The 21147-nt window shown below is 40.4% G+C and overlaps 1 protein-coding gene across 1 annotated transcript; it reads left to right on the forward strand.

Moving 5' to 3' along the window:
- The first annotated feature begins 265 nt into the window (after positions 1–265).
- Positions 266–17856, forward strand: LOC135467560 (uncharacterized). The gene is given in 16 exon segments (XM_064745333.1): positions 266–384; positions 1025–1141; positions 2299–3578; positions 3945–4075; positions 4940–5066; positions 5473–5572; positions 5917–6065; positions 10190–10448; positions 11314–11421; positions 12466–12547; positions 12825–12932; positions 14281–14412; positions 16447–16536; positions 16791–16963; positions 17210–17299; positions 17301–17856. Coding segments are annotated over 16 exon segments (3075 nt in total). The 5' UTR covers positions 266–309; the 3' UTR covers positions 17355–17856.
- Positions 17857–21147: the final 3291 nt, after the last annotated feature.

The raw sequence follows: 21147 nt of genomic DNA on the forward strand, positions 1-21147 counted from the left end.
GATAATAAGGGGTTTAAAGTGTTGAGAATTTATCTGCTCGGCTATAGGCCTATATAAATATACGGGCCTGTAGTCTCGTACCTTGCCCAATTATTCGTAAACGAACAAGTTACATGTTCCGTTCTGCTCATGGATGTCCGTTCTCCTCGTGGACGTTCTGCTCATGGATGGCGGCTGCCCAGTGCTACTCGTCCACGAGCCAGTGTTACTCTCATAATGTGTAATAACGGGAAAGGTACGAGGTCAACTGTTGCTGGCGTGTGAAGGCAAATATGATCAACTGTAGCAGTCGACAAATTTCACGTGTAAATGATGTGGAAATTGCAACTAAAGTTTGCTGTTTTTCCCCTAGTTTTCTTGTCGATCCTTGGGAAGAGACTAAATGTTAGTTGTTAATGTTAATGTCATCCCATTAAAAAAAAAACTCAAAAAAAAGAATTGTTGTGTATTGAACTATTGGTTTGGCTGCAGTTCTAAACCGGAGCCCCTATGTTGCTTTACACCAATCTTACATATACCTGTGTATTTGTACCTCACGTTGTAGAGATATTGATTACTTGCTGAGTAATTGCTTGTGAACAGCATGTATGCCGTTTTCTCAACGCTTATAGGTGAATAAATAATAAATATAGCCTTAGGATTAACAGGCCAGCACAGCGCAATGACTCTGGAACCTTTCAACAATGTGGTCGCTGTGAGTTCAAGTCCAGCTCCTGCTGGCTTCCTTTCCAATCGTACGTGGGAAGGTCTGGGAAGGTGGGAAATTAATCTTTTGGTCTTTCAGGTCAGAATGAGAAGCACTTTGTGCATGATTGTTTTTCACAAGGTCACATCTGCTTCCTTCATCAGATAATTCAGACGCACACTACTAGCATGATGGCTAATGATCTTGTGAAAACAGTCATGCACAAAGTGCTTTTTCTTGTGTTTATAGCAAACATGAAACAAATGCATAACCATATCCACTACACTTGTGTTACCATTTCTTTGTTAAGTTGATTCATGAAACTGTTTCATATTGCAGAAAGCTGCAACAGAACTACTAGAAAATGAAGACGAAAGATTCAGTAAAGAAAAGTTAGTGTGTCCAGCGAGGAAAGTAACAGAACGGTCAATAGCTAATCTTCGTTTCTTGCAAAAGGTAACTGTGAATATCAGTGTTTGCCCATACTCCTAACTGTACGTTCCGCTCTCTGCGCTCGGTTTACATTACTGCCACCACTAGACAAGCTTGACCTTTGGAGCCTGTGCGACACACCTAGGATTGTTTAGGCCTAGCCTCACCAGTTGTTTCGTCGAGAGGAACTATTTAATCAACATTCATCAATAAAATTGTTTCAGGTTTTGGTTAGAATCATGTTGTACATACTCAAAATAAAGAAATGCACGTGTATAAAATATCATTAAAAACAAAGGTTGAAACTGTTTTCTGAATTCACTCCCTGATTTTGGTGTTGTTCAAAATTTCTGTACAAAATTTGCTAGTGGTGGCAGTGATGTAAAGTGAATGTTGAGAGCGTAAGGAGTATGGTGTTTGCCTTGTGGTTAAAAGTACAATGTATGTCTGAAAATCAAACCCGTGAAACTTTCCGTTTAATCTATGGCTACTTTTCTCTTTTAGATGTTTGTGATGTTGATGCAGGCTGTGACATTTTTGATATTAGGTCATCAGTCATACATGTCAATTTAATGTTTCATTTTTTCTGTGGTTATTGGCCTGTGTGTTGCTGTCTTTTCGGTTATAGCTTGAAGTCAGGAAGTTTTGTCAGGTATCTGTTGATGAAGTTTTATACGGGGGCAATAGATCTAGGGTCAATCCTGGGTCAGGTCACACCTAAAACATTACACGAGGAAGTTGTAACATCCTTGCTTGGGCTTCGGCATGAAGGGGATAGTGCAATGACTAGTTGACACGTATCAGGATAATGGCTCGGGCGGGGCGGCTTACTTGCCTTCGGTAAGGCCTCTCAGTGAAGCAGCACTAGATAAAGTGGTGGAAATCTGTCCTGCAACAAGGAGGCACATTACATGCACTCTGAGGATTCCTTCATCATCATATGACTAAAAAATTGTTGAGAACTACATCACACCCTAAGCACTCACTGAGTCTGATAATTCTGCGTAGGACATGGCATGTGTTATCTTCACTGCCTAAAACTAATTGTTAACAATTAAGATGATATTGGATATACCAATCAGTTGAATGATTATTGTGAGTATTAATTGATAAGGGTAGAGGAAGTAGTAATGTACTGGTACTAGCATTGTGATCATGTTGCACACAGATTTTCTTCTCAGTTCCAGGATGTTCCTAAAGGGGAGATAACCCCTTGTGTCCTGCAGCTCGTGAAGAGTTCTCCATCAGAGGGCTGGCTGTGGTCAGTACTGGGTGATGTGTACTTGGCACAAGGAATGAACAGTCAAGCTAACACATGCTTCAAACAAGCTGTGAAGCTGTCAGGCAAAATAAGCCCCCAGGTAAAAGAATGGCACTTCATTGGCCCATTTGTCATAGGAAAAACAGAACTAGATGGCGATCCTGTTGAGTATTTTGGAGGAATCAGAAATATTTCAAGATTTAGATTGAAAAAAGGTGTTAAGTACTTCTCAGAATTAATCCCAGGTGGGGAAATAACGTGGAAAGTTTTTTCATCATCAGGTCACGAAAACAGTTTATCTGGGATAAAAATATCCTCGGAGGTGAACTGGAATGACTTGGTGAGCTCTCTCGGATCGATGGGTATAACTGAATGGCAAGGCTGGGTTGTTGGAGAATTCGCTGTCAACGAGAAAGATTTGAACATCGTAGTTCAGTGTTTAGGTGTACATACTGTGTACGTTGATGATTTTGTTTTGACTGGCGATGTGTATCACCGTGAGAAATTCTGGTTCAGTACCACACTGGGACGAGGTCTGCACACCCTCTATATCCGTCTCAGGACAAAGGTTCTCCAGAACTTCAAGTGTTCCCTGCGTCTTGCCCCGTCAAGTTTTGCTATGCTGTCGCCGTCATTTCTGCCTGACCTTCTGGATGGATATCTTTTCAGCTCATACCTCAGCCTTCCAGTCGCCAATCATCACCGCTCCAAGTGGCTCAGGGTCACCAAGGTGTCCAGGGAGAGACAATCTAGAGCTGATTCTATTCCACTTACAGCCATTCAGGCTGATGATGGACAGTTTGCTGTGGCTCCAGGTCAAACTCGTCCAGTCATTATCAAGTTGGTGTCAAAGTCAGCAGAGATCACTTCTGGTTGCCATGACATTGACCTTGTGCTAAAGGTGACAACTACAGAAGGTCAGCAAGACCTGCCCATTACTCTCAGGTGTCGCAAGTCCACAGAATCTTTCCTCTTCACATTTCTTGACCATGATGGCTCTGTACAGCACGGTGCTGCGATCCAGCCACTGGAAGAGTGTGACTTTAAAGACAGACAGACAGACAGCCCTTCATGTCCAGTACTTCTGACTCTGCACGGGACAACAGTGCCTCCCCAAAACCAGGCTGACAGTTACAAACACATGGTCAATAATGAGTTTGTGTTTGGGGTGAAGGGGGCATGGCTGCTGGCTCCTACTCGGTATCGGCATTTCCATAATCACAACAAAACTATGGTGCATTGTATACATAGCTGGATAATATAATGGATAATGTAATGAAATGTAAACTTTTTCTATGTTAACTTCTATGTTGACTGTTGTGTAATATTAGTATGTGCTGTTATATATCTGTGCATCAGAATGACAGAATTTTTTCAAAATTTTTATCAGAGCCAATTTAGATGCATGTGAAATCGTGTGTAATTCCATAGACGCTTACTTGTGTAAAATTCTGGAAACCTGTACTTTTATTACGTGTTTCATAAAAATTTGCATATCATAGACATGAAAATGTCTCACATGAGCAGACAGACGTGTGATTGACATGAGGTGTTTGTCATCCTCAGGCACGGCGCTCACAACTGGGAGGGGCCAGGAGCTTTGACAGCTATGACAGCTCTCCAGAGACTTTATGAACTCACCAATCACCATCACTGGATCAAACAGAAGGCATCTGTACACCATGTTATATTTGCTGGTGAGAAGTTTACAGGTGTAATGTATAATCATGTAGGACACCTCTGTGGCTGAGGAGTTAGCACGCCAGCACAATACAGTGGCTCAGGAGCCTCTCACTAGTGCGGTAGCTGTGAGTTCAAGTCCAGCTCAACACCCATTAAATAAATAAATAAATAGAATCACATGTATGACCTTCCCTGGCTCAGATGCTTAAAACGCTGGCTCTTTGCAACTATCAGGTCATTGACCGATACAGTTGCAAGTTAGAATCAGTCTTTCACTCTTTCAGGTGCGGCTTTTTGTGAAAAGGTTTGCTCTGGAAAACAGTGGTTATTTGGAGAGGAGCCTACCACAATCAGGGTTTCCTACGTCATTCATGTGAGTTAGACTTCTGTAAAGACGAACAGATCTCAACAAATTAGTTAAGGTGTTAAAGTCCAGCTGCTGTTGATTTGAGCAAAGCTTAGTGTCATCCATTTAGCTTTGTATAATGAGTCCATGCAGTGACAAACTGCCAGCAGTATGATGGAAGTTAATATATCACTCCACAAGGGGACATCACTCTGGTATTTTCCCTCATGAATTGCGCATTCTAGCTTTGGCTGGTTCTGTGGAAGTGTTAAACACTTTGGACAAATTGGAACATATAACAAGATAAAATGGCTTCTCTGCTGGTCTGTTCACTAATCAAGTAAAAACTTCTATCATCTTCTGACACATGAAGACTAATTACAGGGATGATCGACATATTCTTGAAGATGTAAAGAAAGACATTGAAAGGGATGTTAATCATTCATGCAGATGCTGGTAAACATTTCATCATCACCTTGAAAATCTGGATTTATTACCATTCTAAGGTTTCAGTGTAATTGTCTCCCTTTAGGTCATTCTATGGGGGGTCATGGAGCATGGCATGTGGCCACACATTTCCCTGACCGTGCCCTAGCTCTCATTCCATTGGCTGGTTGGATCAAGAAGGAGGAGTATGGAGACAGTAACCTTTTCTTTAAGTGAGTGCATACATAAACATGCATTAAACTGAGATTGTTTTAATGTACAACTGACAGTACATGAGCACATGATTGGCATCATATACATGCATATACTTGACTGACATATCTTAACTACAGTGATGATCTGCCATGAATAAGTGACTGACCTCTTATCATTTAAGGGAGCTGTTATTGGCCCAGTGGTTAAGGTTCATATCTGTCTGTCACATGTGTGAAAGTACGTCAGTGACTTGCCACAGGTTGGTGGTTTACCCTGGGGACTGCGGTTTCCACCAATTATAAAACTGAATCCCATCATGTAAGTGAAATGTTGCAGCTCTAAACAATGATTAAATAAATCTTTTGGTCTGGAACATTAAATGTATAACTGTTCTGAGTATTATACTGTATCTGTTTTGCTTAGACATGACATATCCACCAGTCACACAGATCCTGCAGTGAAGGCCATAATGGAGGCATGTATAGCGGAGAATGATGTGGATAGGCTTGTGTCTAATCTACAGGTAATAACCTATCTGAGTACACCTGTCTGTGTGCCTGTCTGTGTGTTTGACTCTGTCTAGTCGTCAGCTTGACTCCATTTCATATGGAGGCGTGTATAGCATAGAATAATGTGGACAGACTTTTGCCTGTTTGTCTCTGGGCCTTCAATGTGTTCACTTATTCTGTCCACTGGTCTTCAGCTGACTTATGTCTCTGTCAGAATAATTAAGAGAGAACTATGGTGATTTTGAATCATACACCAAACAATGAATCATTTTGCCGTTATTATTTGCACAAGTAAATATTCACTTGCTGATTGTATCTCATGAGCTAGTCATCTCATGATCTCTTGTTTTCTCATCAGGGGATCCCAGTGTTGACGCGGATAGGTGACCAGGATCGCACGGTGCACCCGTTTTTCTCTCGCAGGATGTTCCGACGACTCATGGAGGAGAAGATTGATGCCAGTTACACAGAGCTGAAAGGGAAGGAGCACTGGTGGTGGGACACCTGGTGAGGTTATCTCCCCTGTTCTGGTGTCTGTAAAACTATTAAATAACATAACTCTGTCAAACAACATCACGGCTAGAATTTAAGCAGGAAGTCTAACTGGCCAGCAGGACCAGTATACTCAGAGTTCTACTGGTCCGACCGTAAGTTTACTGGTCCTGAGAAAATGAAAAGGACACGCTTGATACCGCCATAACAAGCATCTTAATAAAACGGCTCATTTTTCTTTGGAAACGAATCATTGGGTGTTACAAGTGTAGGTCTTACTTGAAACCAAAAAATTCCTAATTTTACATTTACAAATTACCTGAGTACATAAGTACTGTATTTCAGCTTAAGTTTCATCTTTGGTATGTAAAATGGACAAACCTTAAAGTGACACTTTTGGTGCTAATCAAACTTTACCCCAAAACTCTTCAAGTGGCAAAGCAATTGTTTTGCTGTGAGCAATTAAAACAATGAGAAATCCATAACAAGGGCTAATATATTAGCAGTAACTGTAAGCATTATACTTCAATTATGACAGCAGACAGTGAGCTGCTGGTCATTCAGGTTTAACTGGATAACCCTACGGTGACTGGTCAGTCACGAAGTGTCACTTAATGGATGCCTTTATTTTCACTCTAAATATGCACAGTTACTACAAACAACATTTGTGCCACATTAGTCTACTTAAATGATTGTCTGTTAACCTTGCTTTCTTTTCAGGAGGCTTAGCTCTGTCTCTGTCTAAGTATCGCCACATTGCGACCTTGTTGTTGTTGATTTATTGCTGCGGTTAGAGACATACAAATTGATAATTTGTACTGGGTGTATGTACGTGATATGATATTCATGCTATGAGAGAGGCTGTTTTTTATCGACTGTACTTGCCTGCCAGTCAGATCACCTGTCCGACGCACCCGATACATCGCTCGTTTTTTTTTTTTTTTGGGGGGGGGGGGGGGAGGTTCTGCACTTGAAACTTCCGTTTCATAATGATGTCGACCAGAACTCTTCGTACATTGCTCGGGTGTTTCCGTCTACCAAACTATGAGCAGTGTGTAACAGAACCCCGTCATCGCATGACGAGAATGACTGCTGTTTTTCAGCAAGCCGCACTCCATGTATGAGCGACATTTATGCTGCCGATGTATTAAAAAAAAATTTCAGTGGCCTCGGACCACCAGACCAGCACTAATTTCGAGCCCTGAACATATAAACTCAATGTGGCTCTCCCAGATAATACTTCCAATAAAAGCAATTGGAGTTTTAGTCCAGCTACTTCCATTTTCTCTATAAATTGTTATGTTGCAATATCAGGTGTTTGATGAGATGCAATGTGCTTGCCATCTCTTAGCTCAGTGGTTTCTACATGACTTACGATCTGTTCGCTCACATACTCTTGGAGATAATCATGTACAGCATAGCATAACTCATGCAGTGTTCTAGACCAGTCCAGTCTGTCACCTGACTCAAGCTTCACAAGGGATTGGGAGTACCTGTAGATGGAGAATCATGTAAAGAGCGTGGAGTTATGCAATTTTCTAGACCAGTCCGGTCTGTCACCTGACTCAAGCTTCAGAAGGGATTGTAAGTACCTGTAGATGGAGAATGATATAAAGAGCGTGGAGTTATGCAATGTTCTAGACCAGTCCGATCTCTCACCTGACTCAAGCTTCACAAGGGATTGGGAGTACCTGTAGATGGAGAATGATATAAAGAGCATGGACATGCAATGTTCTAGACCAGTCCGGTCTGTCACCTGACTCAAGCTTCAGAAGGGATTGGGAGTACCTGTAGATGGAGAATGATATAAATAGCATGGACATGCAATGTTCTAGACCAGTCCGGTCTGTCACCTGACTCAAGCTTCAGAAGGGATTGGGAGTACCTGTAGATGGAGAATGATGTAAAGGGTGTGGAGTTATGCAATGTTCTAGACCAGTCCGGTCTGTCACCTGACTCAAGCTTCAGAAGGGATTGGGAGTACCTGTAGATGGAGAATGATATAAAGAGCGTGGAGTTATGCAATTTTCTAGACCAGTCCGGTCTGTCACCTGACTCAAACTTCAGAAGGGATTGTAAGTAGCTGTAGAAGGAGAATGATATAAAGAACATGGACATGCAATGTTCTAGACCAGTCCGATCTCTCACCTGACTCAAGCTTCAGAAGGGATTGTAAGTACCTGTAGATGGAGAATCATGTAAAGAGCGTGGAGTTATGCAATGTTCTAGACCAGTCCGATCTGTCACCTGACTCAAGCTTCAGAAGGGATTGAGAGTACCTGTAGATGGAGAATCATATAAAGAACATGGACATGCAATGTTCTAGACCAGTCCGATCTCTCACCTGACTCAAGCTTCAGAAGGGATTGTAAGTAGCTGTAGAAGGAGAATGATATAAAGAACATGGACATGCAATGTTCTAGACCAGTCCGATCTCTCACCTGACTCAAGCTTCAGAAGGGATTGTAAGTAGCTGTAGAAGGAGAATCATATAAAGAACATGGACATGCAATGTTCTAGACCAGTCCGGTCTGTCACCTGACTCAAGCTTCAGAAGGGATTGAGAGTACCTGTAGATGGAGAATCATATAAAGAACATGGACATGCAATGTTCTAGACCAGTCCGGTCTGTCACCTGACTCAAGCTTCAGAAGGGATTGTAAGTACCTGTAGAAGGAGAATCATATAAAGAACATGGACATGCAATGTTCTAGACCAGTCCGATCTGTCACCTGACTCAAGCTTCAGAAGGGATTGTAAGTAACTGTAGATGGAGAATCATATAAAGAACATGGACATGCAATGTTCTAGACCAGTCCGATCTGTCACCTGACTCAAGCTTCAGAAGGGATTGTAAGTACCTGTAGAAGGAGAATCATATAAAGAACATGGACATGCAATGTTCTAGACCAGTCCGATCTCTCACCTGACTCAAGCTTCAGAAGGGATTGTAAGTAGCTGTAGAAGGAGAATCATATAAAGAACATGGACATGCAATGTTCTAGACCACTCCGGTCTGTCACCTGACTCAAGCTTCAGAAGGGATTGAGAGTACCTGTAGATGGAGAATCATATAAAGAACATGGACATGCAATGTTCTAGACCAGTCCGATCTCTCACCTGACTCAAGCTTCAGAAGGGATTGTAAGTAGCTGTAGATGGAGAATGATATAAAGAGCATGGACATGCAATGTTCTAGACCAGTCCGATCTCTCACCTGACTCAAGCTTCAGAAGGGATTGAGAGTACCTGTAGATGGAGAATGATATAAAGAACATGGACATGCAATGTTCTAGACCAGTCCGATCTCTCACCTGACTCAAGCTTCAGAAGGGATTGTAAGTAGCTGTAGAAGGAGAATCATATAAAGAACATGGACATGCAATGTTCTAGACCAGTCCGGTCTGTCACCTGACTCAAGCTTCAGAAGGGATTGAGAGTACCTGTAGATGGAGAATGATATAAAGAACATGGACATGCAGTGTTCTAGACCAGTCCGATCTCTCACCTGACTCAAGCTTCAGAAGGGATTGTAAGTACCTGTAGATGGAGAATCATATAAAGAACATGGACATGCAATGTTCTAGACCAGTCCGGTCTGTCACCTGACTCAAGCTTCAGAAGGGATTGTAAGTACCTGTAGATGGAGAATCATGTAAAGAGCGTGGAGTTATGCAATGTTCTAGACCAGTCCGATCTCTCACCTGACTCAAGCTTCAGAAGGGATTGTAAGTAGCTGTAGAAGGAGAATCATATGAAGAACATGGACATGCAATGTTCTAGACCAGTCCGATCTGTCACCTGACTCAAGCTTCAGAAGGGATTGTAAGTAGCTGTAGAAGGAGAATCATATTAAGAGCGTGGCACTTTTCTCTCTATTTATACACTTCTTGTTACGTCATGGAATTTGTAAGATTCCCAAAGAAGTGTGGAGTTCACATGACAAAGCTCTCTTTGCTCTCCTCCATCTGTAAAGCTGACCACCACCGTCCATATATATATATATATATATATATGCGCGATATATATGGGTGTATCGCATGAAGCAATAGCAAAATAAATAAATGTTGCACAATATATTTCAAGTAAACATTTATAACAAATTGAAATGTTTGTGATAACTTCATTTTTGTCACCAGGGAAACAAATGATGGCGGTGCTGTGAATGATAGACAGCTGAGGGACTTCACTGAAAAACACTGTCGCGTTGGAGGGGCAGGTAACTCTTGTACTGCAGATGAAGGAGACTGTGGTGGAGATGCTGCTAGCCGATATACTGCCACATCAGACAAATTCCTGAACTTTACATATGCCACCTTCAATCCTGCATTTGGAGAAGGTAAAAGGGGTGTCCAGGTGCTTCAACAGGTCACTCCCTTCAGGAAAAGTCAGATAAAGGTGTGGACTTCAACACAGCACTATGATTTGTGGTGTAACAGTGGAAACATGATTTGTATGAAACCAAACTGTATCACTGTTACACATTGCTTTATGATTGGTTTGTGAAAGGATTTTGGCTTACAGGTTTCCTCTTCACCAAATCTGTTTCAAGGGAGCATGGCATGACTCGGTGAGTAAGATCTGGGACTCCTAACCAACAGAAAATTGCAAGTTCAATAACAGCCTTGGGCAGTTAATTGGTAGATTGTCCTGCCCAGGTTGTTCAGTACTCTCAGGGGTCCTGTCCAGGTTGTTCAGTACTCTCTGGTGTCCTGCCCAGGTTCTTCAGTACTCTCAGGGGCTCTGCCCAGGTTCTTCAGTACTTTCAGAGGTCCTGCTCAGGTTGTTCATTACTCTCAGGGGTCCTGCCCAGGTTGTTCAGTGCTCTCAGAGGTCATGTCCAGGTTGTTCATTACTCTCAGGGGTCCTGCCCAGGTTGTTCAGTGCTTTCAGAAGTCATGCCCAGGTTGTTCAGTACTCTCAGGGGTCCTGTCCAGGTTGTTCAGTGCTCTCAGGGGTACTTTTGGTATATATTGCATTCTATTCTTGTTAAAAGTACTGCATTATATCCCTGTTAAAAGTAAACTTACTTTATGGGACAGTTTATGAAAAGTGAATTAGATACATACATCACCCATTTGTACTCAGTGAGATGAAAGTGTGATAAATTGGTAATTCTAATTGGGATAAACTTTACTTAAGTGAATGTAACATTTACTGAATTGAAGAAAATTTGAAAACCTATTGGACAGGCACAAAATCAAGAATAAGACATCTTTTGGATTTTAGGTTTTTGGGTGTTATATTCTCAGTTTTGTTTCAGGTAGAAGTGAAAACTGAAGAGATTTCTGTGAGGACTGTGAATGTGGCGAAGTTTGACATCCGTGAGCCAATCAGTCAGCCTGTGCACTGGAGGCAGAGAACCATCACAGTAAGTTGCATCTTGTTTGACTGTGGAATTTCTCCTTATTCTGTAGAACTTGTCAGTCTTGTAACATGTAACATATCATTTACAACAGAGTTCCATTAGAGCTTTTTCAAAGTGTTCAAAGTGTTTACCCCTAATTCTTTTTTCAGGTTTGAAAGTAACAGCATTAAAACAAACTTAGTACAGGTGAAGTGAAGATACCTTCTCAAGTATACATAAAGGACAGCTGTGGACAATATTAATCCATCATTTATGATTTAGAAGGAAATATTTATGGATGTTAAATATTTGTTGAACTGTCTAACTTGGACATCTGACATAATAGCCTTCTAGTATTTAAATTAACTGGACACAACTACATGTGCTTGGATAACATTGGTTTAAAGGAGGAGCAAACATAAAAATTGCAGTTCAGATGAAAGAATGTAAAAAGTTAGTTGTAAATGTGGCCTTTCATGTTTTTTTTTTTCAAATTTTTCTCTCAGGAGAAAGGGTATTTGAAAATATTATTGTATGGTGAGTATTTGGGATCATGCACCTCTTGGCATATATCATCTTTGCGTGACAATGTTATAAATGGGTATGTAACATATGTTCAGGAAATATATTTGCACTAGGATATGGTTTTTCCAGCTGTGTTCAACAAATGCTTTCAACGTTGATTTTATCGTATTTATATTTTTAATATATTCATAATTATTGTCATAATTCAGATTAAATGCATGTGTTTGTATAAACAACAAATTCACTTTCAAATACATTTTTTTAGAAATTCATCACATCCACATTTAGAACATTATTATGCCAAGACGTTATACACCAAGAGGTGGTCCCAAATACCCACAATACAAAAATATTTTCAAATACCCTTTTCTCCTGAAAGAAAAATTCCAAAAAGAGGAGACCATATCTGCAGATAAGTTCTCAGGTTCCTTTGTCTGATTCTGAATCATTACTGTTTGGCACATGGTCTAACTGGCACAACTGGGTAAACCTATGTGGTAAGTCCAATGTATCATAATTATATTACACGTATCTCTGTATCAGATTGACGACAAGTTCTCTGTATCTGGAAAGGATTTGGTGGATGTCATTGAAGAGTCTGAAATTCATTTCTGCAGATTTGGAGGTGGGCATTAAAGATTTGGAAAAGAAATATCTTTTGTAAGAGTGTAGTAAATGTACCTGTAGCTTTATGTGGAAGGTGAAAACTTTATAAGTTTGCTAATAGTTTCATTTGAGAGTTGGAATACTTTTGTGTAGTCCGGTACATCTTATTATCATGTAGTTTTAAGAATATCACATGCTGCTTTTCAGTGGGCAATGTATTTAAAAATGTCTCAGTTTCTCCAAATTTCTTCTGCGATTATAGAGCAGTTAATGATTTAGTTCTATTCCTGTTTTAGGAAAATGGCAAATCTGTAGAGATTCCTTATTCTCCGCAAAGACACGAGGGCCCCATAACCTGGGACCTGCTAGGCGGATAGCAGAGAACCAGCTGGTCATCATTACAGGTGAGGCTGTGTAAAACTGGATGTCATTACAGGTGATGAGGGGCAAAAACTTGCCATTATTACAGGTGATGAAGTGGAGAGACTTTTTACCATAAAGGTGATGAGGTGCAGACTGGTTAGCATAAGGTGATGAGGTGCAAAAGCTTGTCATCATTATAGGGGATGAGGTGCAAAAGCTTGTCATCATTACAGGTGATAAGGTGCTTAAAGCTTGTCATCATTGCAGGTGATGAGGTGCAAAAACTTGCCATTATTACAGGTGATGAAGTGGAGAGACTTGTTACCATAGAGGTGATGAGGTGCAGACTGGTTACCATAAGGTGATGAGGTGCAAAAGCTTGTCATCATTACAGGTGATAAGGTGCTTAAAGCTTGTCATCATTACAGGTGAGGTGCAGAGACTAGTTACCATACCAGGTGACAAGGTGCAAAAACCATTTACCACACAGGTGATTACAATACAAGTGATGAGGTGCAGGGACTGATTACAATACAAATGATTAGGTGCAGAGAAGGGTTACCATTACAGGTGTTGTGATGTAAAACTAGTTACCATACCGGTAATGAGGTGCAGAGACTGATTACAATGCAAGTGATTAGGTGCAGAGACTTGTTACCAATACAGGTGTTGTGGTGCAAAACTAGTTACATATGAGGTGCAGAGACTGATTACAATACAAGTGATTAGGTGCAGAGACTGGTTACCATTACGGGTGACAAGGTGTAAAAACATGTCATCATAAATACAGGTAAGACTGTAAACTGGCTAACATTCAAGTGATGATGTGCAAAAACTTGTCATCATTACAGGTGATAAGATGCAAAAACTGGTTACCATTACAGGTGAGAAAGTGCAGTGGTGGTCTTCATTACAGGTGAGGGGTGTAAATACTGATCTACATTACAGGTGAGGTGGTATGAAAACTGGTCTTTATTACAGGGAAGGAGGGGCAAACTTGGTCCTCATTTAATATGGGTGAAGAAGTGCAAAAACCATTTAAGCTTACAAATGAGGAAGTCCAAAAGATGTTTTAATCATGTGAATTCATTGATCTCACATTGATTTCGCATTGACCTCAGTGGTCCTGGATCAGTGAGACTGCTTGTTTTTACTACCTGTCCAATAGTATAAAGGCTTAATGATGATGGGCTAATATACAGATATTGAATTTGGAATTGTTTTCAACTTATGTTCACATCAGCTGCATTTCATGTAATCAGAGTTTCCCATGACACTGTGCACACTTTTTCATTAGAGTTATCTGCATTGAGACAAGGGGAATTGTGACTGCAGTACTTCACTGAATCTCCTCATGTAGACTAACACCTGTATTTTACTCACCACCAGGTACCCAGGGCCCTGACATCCACACCACTAGGCTGCTGAATCAGGCTATATACATCGCCAACCTCTTCTACCTCACCTCAGATAGCTATGCACCCATACTGAGGGATGTGGACGCTGATATCACACAACTAGGTGAGATGTACGGCATCATTGTTCTTGTAAAGCATATTCATGTATAGATATACACACATATAGTGGTATAATGATGGCCTTAGGTTGGTGATACATGTGATATTAGACTACCTTAGTTCTTCAACTTTTTCAACCACCTCTGCAATCAATACTTTGAAACATTCTGAAAGAGCTGTGGGCTGTAGAGAAATGATTTTGCACAGTTTTATGAAGATAGCATCTTTAATGGGTCAAACAGATCACTTTTAGCATGATTTTCAAAATAATTCCTTGTGTAAATTCCCCTGAGAAAAAATCTTGAGTGGTTGAATAGGTTGAAGATTTTACAGTATTTCAATCATGTCAAAGGCATCATGTGTGTGTGATCTGAGAGGAAACCAGGTAGAGTCTGTTGGGCAAAACTAAAATAACAGTGGTTGTTAAAAACAGATCTGCTTTATGTTTGATATTGGGCCTTTGCTGGCTCGTAGGGTTAGATCTGGCTTGCTGCGTCTGTCTGGCTTGTTGTGACTGACTGGCTTGTTGTGACCATCTGGCTTTTTGTGACTGACTGGCTTGTTGTGACTGCCTAGCCAGCTGTGACTGTCTGGCTTGTTGTGACTGCCTGGCTAGCTGTGACTGCCTGGTTTGTTGTGACTGCCTTGCTAGCTGTGACTCTCTGGCTTGTTGTGACTGCCTGGCTAGCTGTGACTACCTGGTTTGTTGTGACTGCCTTGCTAGCTGTGACCATCTGGCTTTTTGTGACTGACTGGTTTGTTGTGACTGCCTAGCCAGCTGTGACTGTCTGGCTTGTTGTGTCTGCCTGCCTTGCTGTGACTGCCTGGTTTGTTGTAACTGCCTGGCTAGCTGTGACTGTCTGGCTTGTTGTGACTACCTGGCTAGCTGTGACTGCCTGGTTTGCTCTGACCATCTGGCGTTTTGTGACTGACTGGCTTGTTGCGACTGCCTAGCCAGCTGTGACTGTCTGGCCTGTTGTGACTGCCTGGCCAGCTGTGACTGCCCGACTTTGTGTGACTGCCTGGCTAGCTGTGACTGCCTGACTTGGTGTGACTGTCTGGCTAGCTGTGACTGCCCGACTTTGTGTGACTGCCTGGCTAGCTGTGACTGCCCGACTTGGTGTGACTGTCTGGCTAGCTGTGACTGCCCGACTTGGTGTGACTTATAATATCATGATTTTATAAATATGTTCCAGTCACATACAGTGGACTCTCTCAACACCCACGCCTTAATTAACCATCATCTTGTCAAAACAGACAGCATTTCGTGGTCTGTTTTCTGCTCCATTTGACAGTAATTTTAATTGCCTTCAGTAGACTCTTGTCTATTCTGAACACTGACAGTGGTTTGTAGTACAAACATTTGCAGTGAGTGTTAATCTGTCTTGTCTAATCCGACACAGCGTGTCGCACAACGTCCGATGGAGTCCGAGTTTGGCCTCAACTTGCCTGCTGGCCAGGTGACTGACGATCAGTGGGGATGGAGATAATTTGCTTATGTGAACTCTGGCCTACTTCAGCAGGTGGTGATCACCTGTCTTGATAATGTACCATACCTACTGTGGAGATCACATTTTAGTCATTCTGTGAGTGAAAGATGAGTCTGACACTAAGTAGCTCAGAGACTGAATAAAAATGCCTCAAACCACAGTTGCCGTCACAATTTTCCCCGCTACTGCCCTGACAACATCCGACCATGGCCAGTAGACCAGCAAAGCCTTGCCGTGTGGAAATGAACTTCAGTGATAAAGTACAATTTTTTGTAAAGTGATTATGCGTATGTGCTAAAGTAAAGTACAGATCAGCTTCTTTCCATAGTTTGTTGCTATGCATCATTATGCTGCCTAACAAATTTAAATGAACGTATATGTATGTACAATACACATGTTCTTGTTGTTGTAGTAGGCTACTTGCCCATGTTTAATACAAGGACACCTTGTCTAAACCAACATTTTTGTTCGGTCCTGAGTAAGGTCGGTTTACAGATAGTCTACTGTACATGTAGACTGAATCATGTGTCAAACGTTGTTGATTTCAGAGAGTGTGAATGTGATAGTATTGGGGAGTCCAGATGAGAACAGTCTTACCTCACACTTCCTGAAGACAGTCCCTATCCGGGTAGACACAGGTAAGCATCACATATAGCAGCAGTAATAGTCCAATGCTGTGCAGACAAACATCATTCTAGGGGGGATTTTCTTGGACTACATGTATAGCAATGTACTGCTTAAAAAAAGAGTAAATTGTCCCTTGAGTATTAATTAGATGAAGAACACGCTCAGTCATGCTCAACCAATTTACTTACTTTGTTTTGGTAAGTCATACATGTACGTACCTGGAAGAGTGTGGATTACCTACATGCAGTTTATTTTACTTTGACAGGTCATATGTACCTGGCAGATTGTGTTTTTGACAGCCCAAGGACAGGCTTAATGACCTTGACCTCTCATGGTGACCTTCACCTTGGTATGGTAATCATGGGACTTGATTTACAAGGAATGCAGGATGCTGTATCCTTGGCAACACCGACTATTCCACCAATGACAAGATCTCCGGTAAGATATGAATGCCATTGGCTAATATGAATAAAGTGTTTTGCAACCTCACCACTTTGGATTCCCAAACAAGAATGTAAAATGGTCAACTATAGAAGTTGTACGTGAGAGTGCCTTTGAATTAGTTTACAGTGTCATATTTTAAGTTCAGTGAATATTTAGTGACTTTAACTTCAGTTAAGCGTTAAATGATTGCAGACTTTGTGACCTACATCAGGGTAAACAGTTGTGTTGTATCTTTTCTAGTTTTCTAACCTGTTACCTGACTTTGTGATAACGGGTCCAGAGTTTGGAAGTAAAGGCCCTGGAGGGTTTGAGTGTGCCGGGTTTTGGGGCAAACTCCTGGGAGTATCGAGCTGACCTCGCCTCCTGTGTGTGTCATTCATCATAAGACTGAGATAAACCACCATGCACTCAGCCAGAGACTAACAGCACTAATCATGAGACTGACATCACAGAGACTAACAGCACTGATCATGAGACTGACATCACCAAGACCAGCAACACTCATCATGAGACTGATGTCACAGAGAGGAACAACACCCACCATGAGACTGACGTCACAGACAAAAAGCACACATCATAAACAGGCATCACAGTGACAAACAACACCCATCATGAGACTGACACCACCAAGACCAGCAACACTTATCATGAGACTGACATCACAAAGGCTAGCAAACACCCATCATAAAACTGACATCACAGAGGGCTAACAACACCCATCATAAGACTGACATCACAGAGGTTAACAACATCCATCATATGACTGACATCACAGAGGTTAACAACACCCATCATAAAACTGACATCACAGAGGCTAACAACACCCCATCATAAGACTGACATCACGTAGACGAACCACACCGTCATGAGACTGACATCACATAGACAAACCAACACCCGTCATAAGACTGGACATCACAGAGGTTAACAACATTCATCATATGACTGACATCACAGAGGTTAACAACACCCATCATAAGACTGACATCACAGAGGTTAACAACACCCATCATAAAACTGACATCACAGAGGTTAACAACACCCATCATAAGACTGACATCACAGAGGCTAACAACACCCATCATAAGACTGACATCACATAGACCAACCACACCCATCATATGACTGACATCACAGAGGTTAACAACACCCATCATAAGACTGACATCATATAGACCAACCACACCCGTCATAAGACTGATATCAAAGAGGCTAACAACACTCACCATGTACTATTTGTTCATTTGTAGAAAAATATGAATTTGTTAAATGTTTCAAAACAGCATTTGAAAACTGCATCATGTGACCCATGGAAAAGCCTATTTAATTAAAAGCTCATTTATATTAATCAAAGGTCTTTGGGAATTTTGACTTCGGATATTTTTTTACCGCTTGACAGACAAACGGTGATTTGGATGTTCACTTACTATATAGAAATTTCAAAGTTACATATAAACCTTTTTGTGTTGTATTTAGAAATTGACTTTTGATCAAATACATAAATTGTTCCTGTATGATTGTTTGACTTGATATAAATGGTTTTAGAATCCACATAAAAACATTGTCACCAATAAACAAAGAATTTGTCACTTCTCAAGCAGTTTGCTATGTATTTGCACATATGTGTATGAATAATATATATTTCATTTATTTAGATTCAAAGTTAATTCAGGCATTCTGTACATTTTGAAAGCACAACAGTCCCCCAACATCCAGCTCTGGCTTGTATCAGAACATACACAATGTGTAAGAGCTTAGTGTGCTGTAAATAGTCTAATAATTCATCTACAAATTACCTAGTTCTCCTAATTCTGAGAGTTCTATTCATCTGAGAAAGATGTATATGTATTTTCAAGGTAGGATGACTTACACGCAAAATGCAAGTTTTAGTGCCATATGTAATATTATTTGACCTTTGTCTGCCTCTGAAAGCTTCCGTTTTGGTTGAATATTTAGGTCAAATACATTGTCTATGATATGGATACTTGTAACTTTGATACAAAATTAAATTCTAAATTGCTTATTGTAAATTTTATTCCACAATGGTTGAAGTTCTTTCTGATACATTAATATATACGTAAATTGTGTTGCTTTGGGAGTTTCTGTTTTTACAATCGTGATTTTATCCATTAATCATCTTTACAAACTTGATAAAAATAATATATCTTACATAATTTGTAAATACATTGTAAAGACTTCATATCTATGTGGTATTCACTGACCTGTGTTACTTTTCCAAATACACTGACAGGTTTTCATGTAAAACCATTTTATAAATGATAAAAAATCTTTCTAAAGTGAGACATGCAGTCAGCTCTATGTATGTCCTGTTCACCTCTATCATCAGAAATTTACCTCTCACTATTCTGCAGCTTTGCAGCAATATTTGTATTTGTGTCTTTCATTCATGTGAATCTGTGTTTCATACATATTTGTATGCCTTTCATAGAGCTATCCTAATTCCTCTAAAATTTGGGAAAGATTTTAGAAGTGTTGAAAGTGGAATATTACATTTCTTTACCAGCCTTTTGGAAAAGTAAATACATGAGTATTAGATGTTCTAACCATGTGAAAAAAAAGAAAGGTACTCCTACTAGAATTACATACATATTGGCTAAAATGAGTCGACCAGGTGTCCCAAATATTAGAAGAAATGGGGTACTTTCAAAACTGCAATGCAATACAAATTTGCTGGTCTCTATTTGATGTTCATTCTTGTTTATTATTTTAACTTTCAAAATCACATATATGCATGTATGTATTATGTATACTTCTCTATTTTGGGTTAAACACAATAAATTTAATTTCGAAGCTTCAATTTGGTATAGTTATGTTAGTATTTTCATTGTTTCTGGTGTGTGTTACGAGTTGGCTTTCCTTTTAAATGTCATGTCCAAGTATTATGAAGTCCATTGAATGATCCCTGTCATATCACTAGAATCTCTACTTGGAGTTATCAATAACTTGAACTGTGAAAATTCTTAATCCATTAGAATCTTTTGCGACAAAGGTTTATGTACTTTGGCATTTTTAATGATGAAGATTTTTAATCCATTGCTCATTTACCATAAGGATGGAAACTTTGGAATGACCTTATCATTTGAGTCTCCTTTTAAATTTAGAAGCAGGGGCATTTGTCAGTAGTTGTCTGTCACTCATGGCTCACAGTTGGAAACAAATGACATAGGTCAGTAATTAAATTCTTTGTTTCATAATTTATTTATTTATTTCATTGGTGTTTTATGCCATACATAAGAATATTTCACATATACGACGGCGGCCAGCATTATGGTGGGTCGAAACCGGGCAGAGCCCGGGAAAAACCCATGACCATCCGCAGGTTGCTGGCAGACCTTCCCACGTACGGCCGAAGAGAAAGCCAGCATGAGCTAGACTTGAACTCATAGCGACCGCATTGGTGAGAGACTCCTGGGTCATTACGCTGCGCTAGCAGGCGAACCAACTTGTTCCACAATAGTTTGTTTTACCAACAGTGAAGAAACCTATATCTTTGAATTCGTGATTTGAGCCGAGCGCAATCTACCATAGCTCAGATATAGCTCAGGTCTACTATAATAATAGTTCTGTCTTCTAATTCTTGATGAAGTTTCATGAAATGAAGACATTCCATCCACTATCTTTATTCCAAGTTTTCAGAGACATCACAGATCAAAAGTTTAAGCTTTATAGATTAATGTGGTCTTCGTTCATGTTTGCCATATTTTAAATTGGTGTAAATTATCACTGACAACCCTTTACCAAAGACTGAAACCTGATAAATTCTGTACCTAGAATCCTTTATCATGCCTTAAAGGTTTGAAGTCAGTCCGGGGTTGTCGCCTAACAAACATTTCAAGAGAGACGTTTGTTCTAGGTGCATTTAAGTTCAATGATGGGAAGGTCTGAAAATGCTCCTGATAATGAAAATAATATAAATATGTGAGTCCACTGTTAACTGCCGTCTATATAGACAGAATGGTTAGCACTGGGCCTGTATTCGTGACAATGTAAAATTTGGTTGTTCTTAATATAGAGGACTGCAACACAGAGGATAAAACCAGAATAGCGACGACAGTGTGAAGTTCACAAATGTTCACATTTAATCAGTGAAATAAGGCCTCTTGTAAGTCAGGTTTTTATTCAGGCTTGGTGTAAATGTATAAACAGTAGCAATTTAT

This window comes from Liolophura sinensis, chromosome 6 (genome assembly GCF_032854445.1).
Source record: "Liolophura sinensis isolate JHLJ2023 chromosome 6, CUHK_Ljap_v2, whole genome shotgun sequence".
NCBI lineage: Eukaryota > Metazoa > Mollusca > Polyplacophora > Chitonida > Chitonidae > Liolophura > Liolophura sinensis.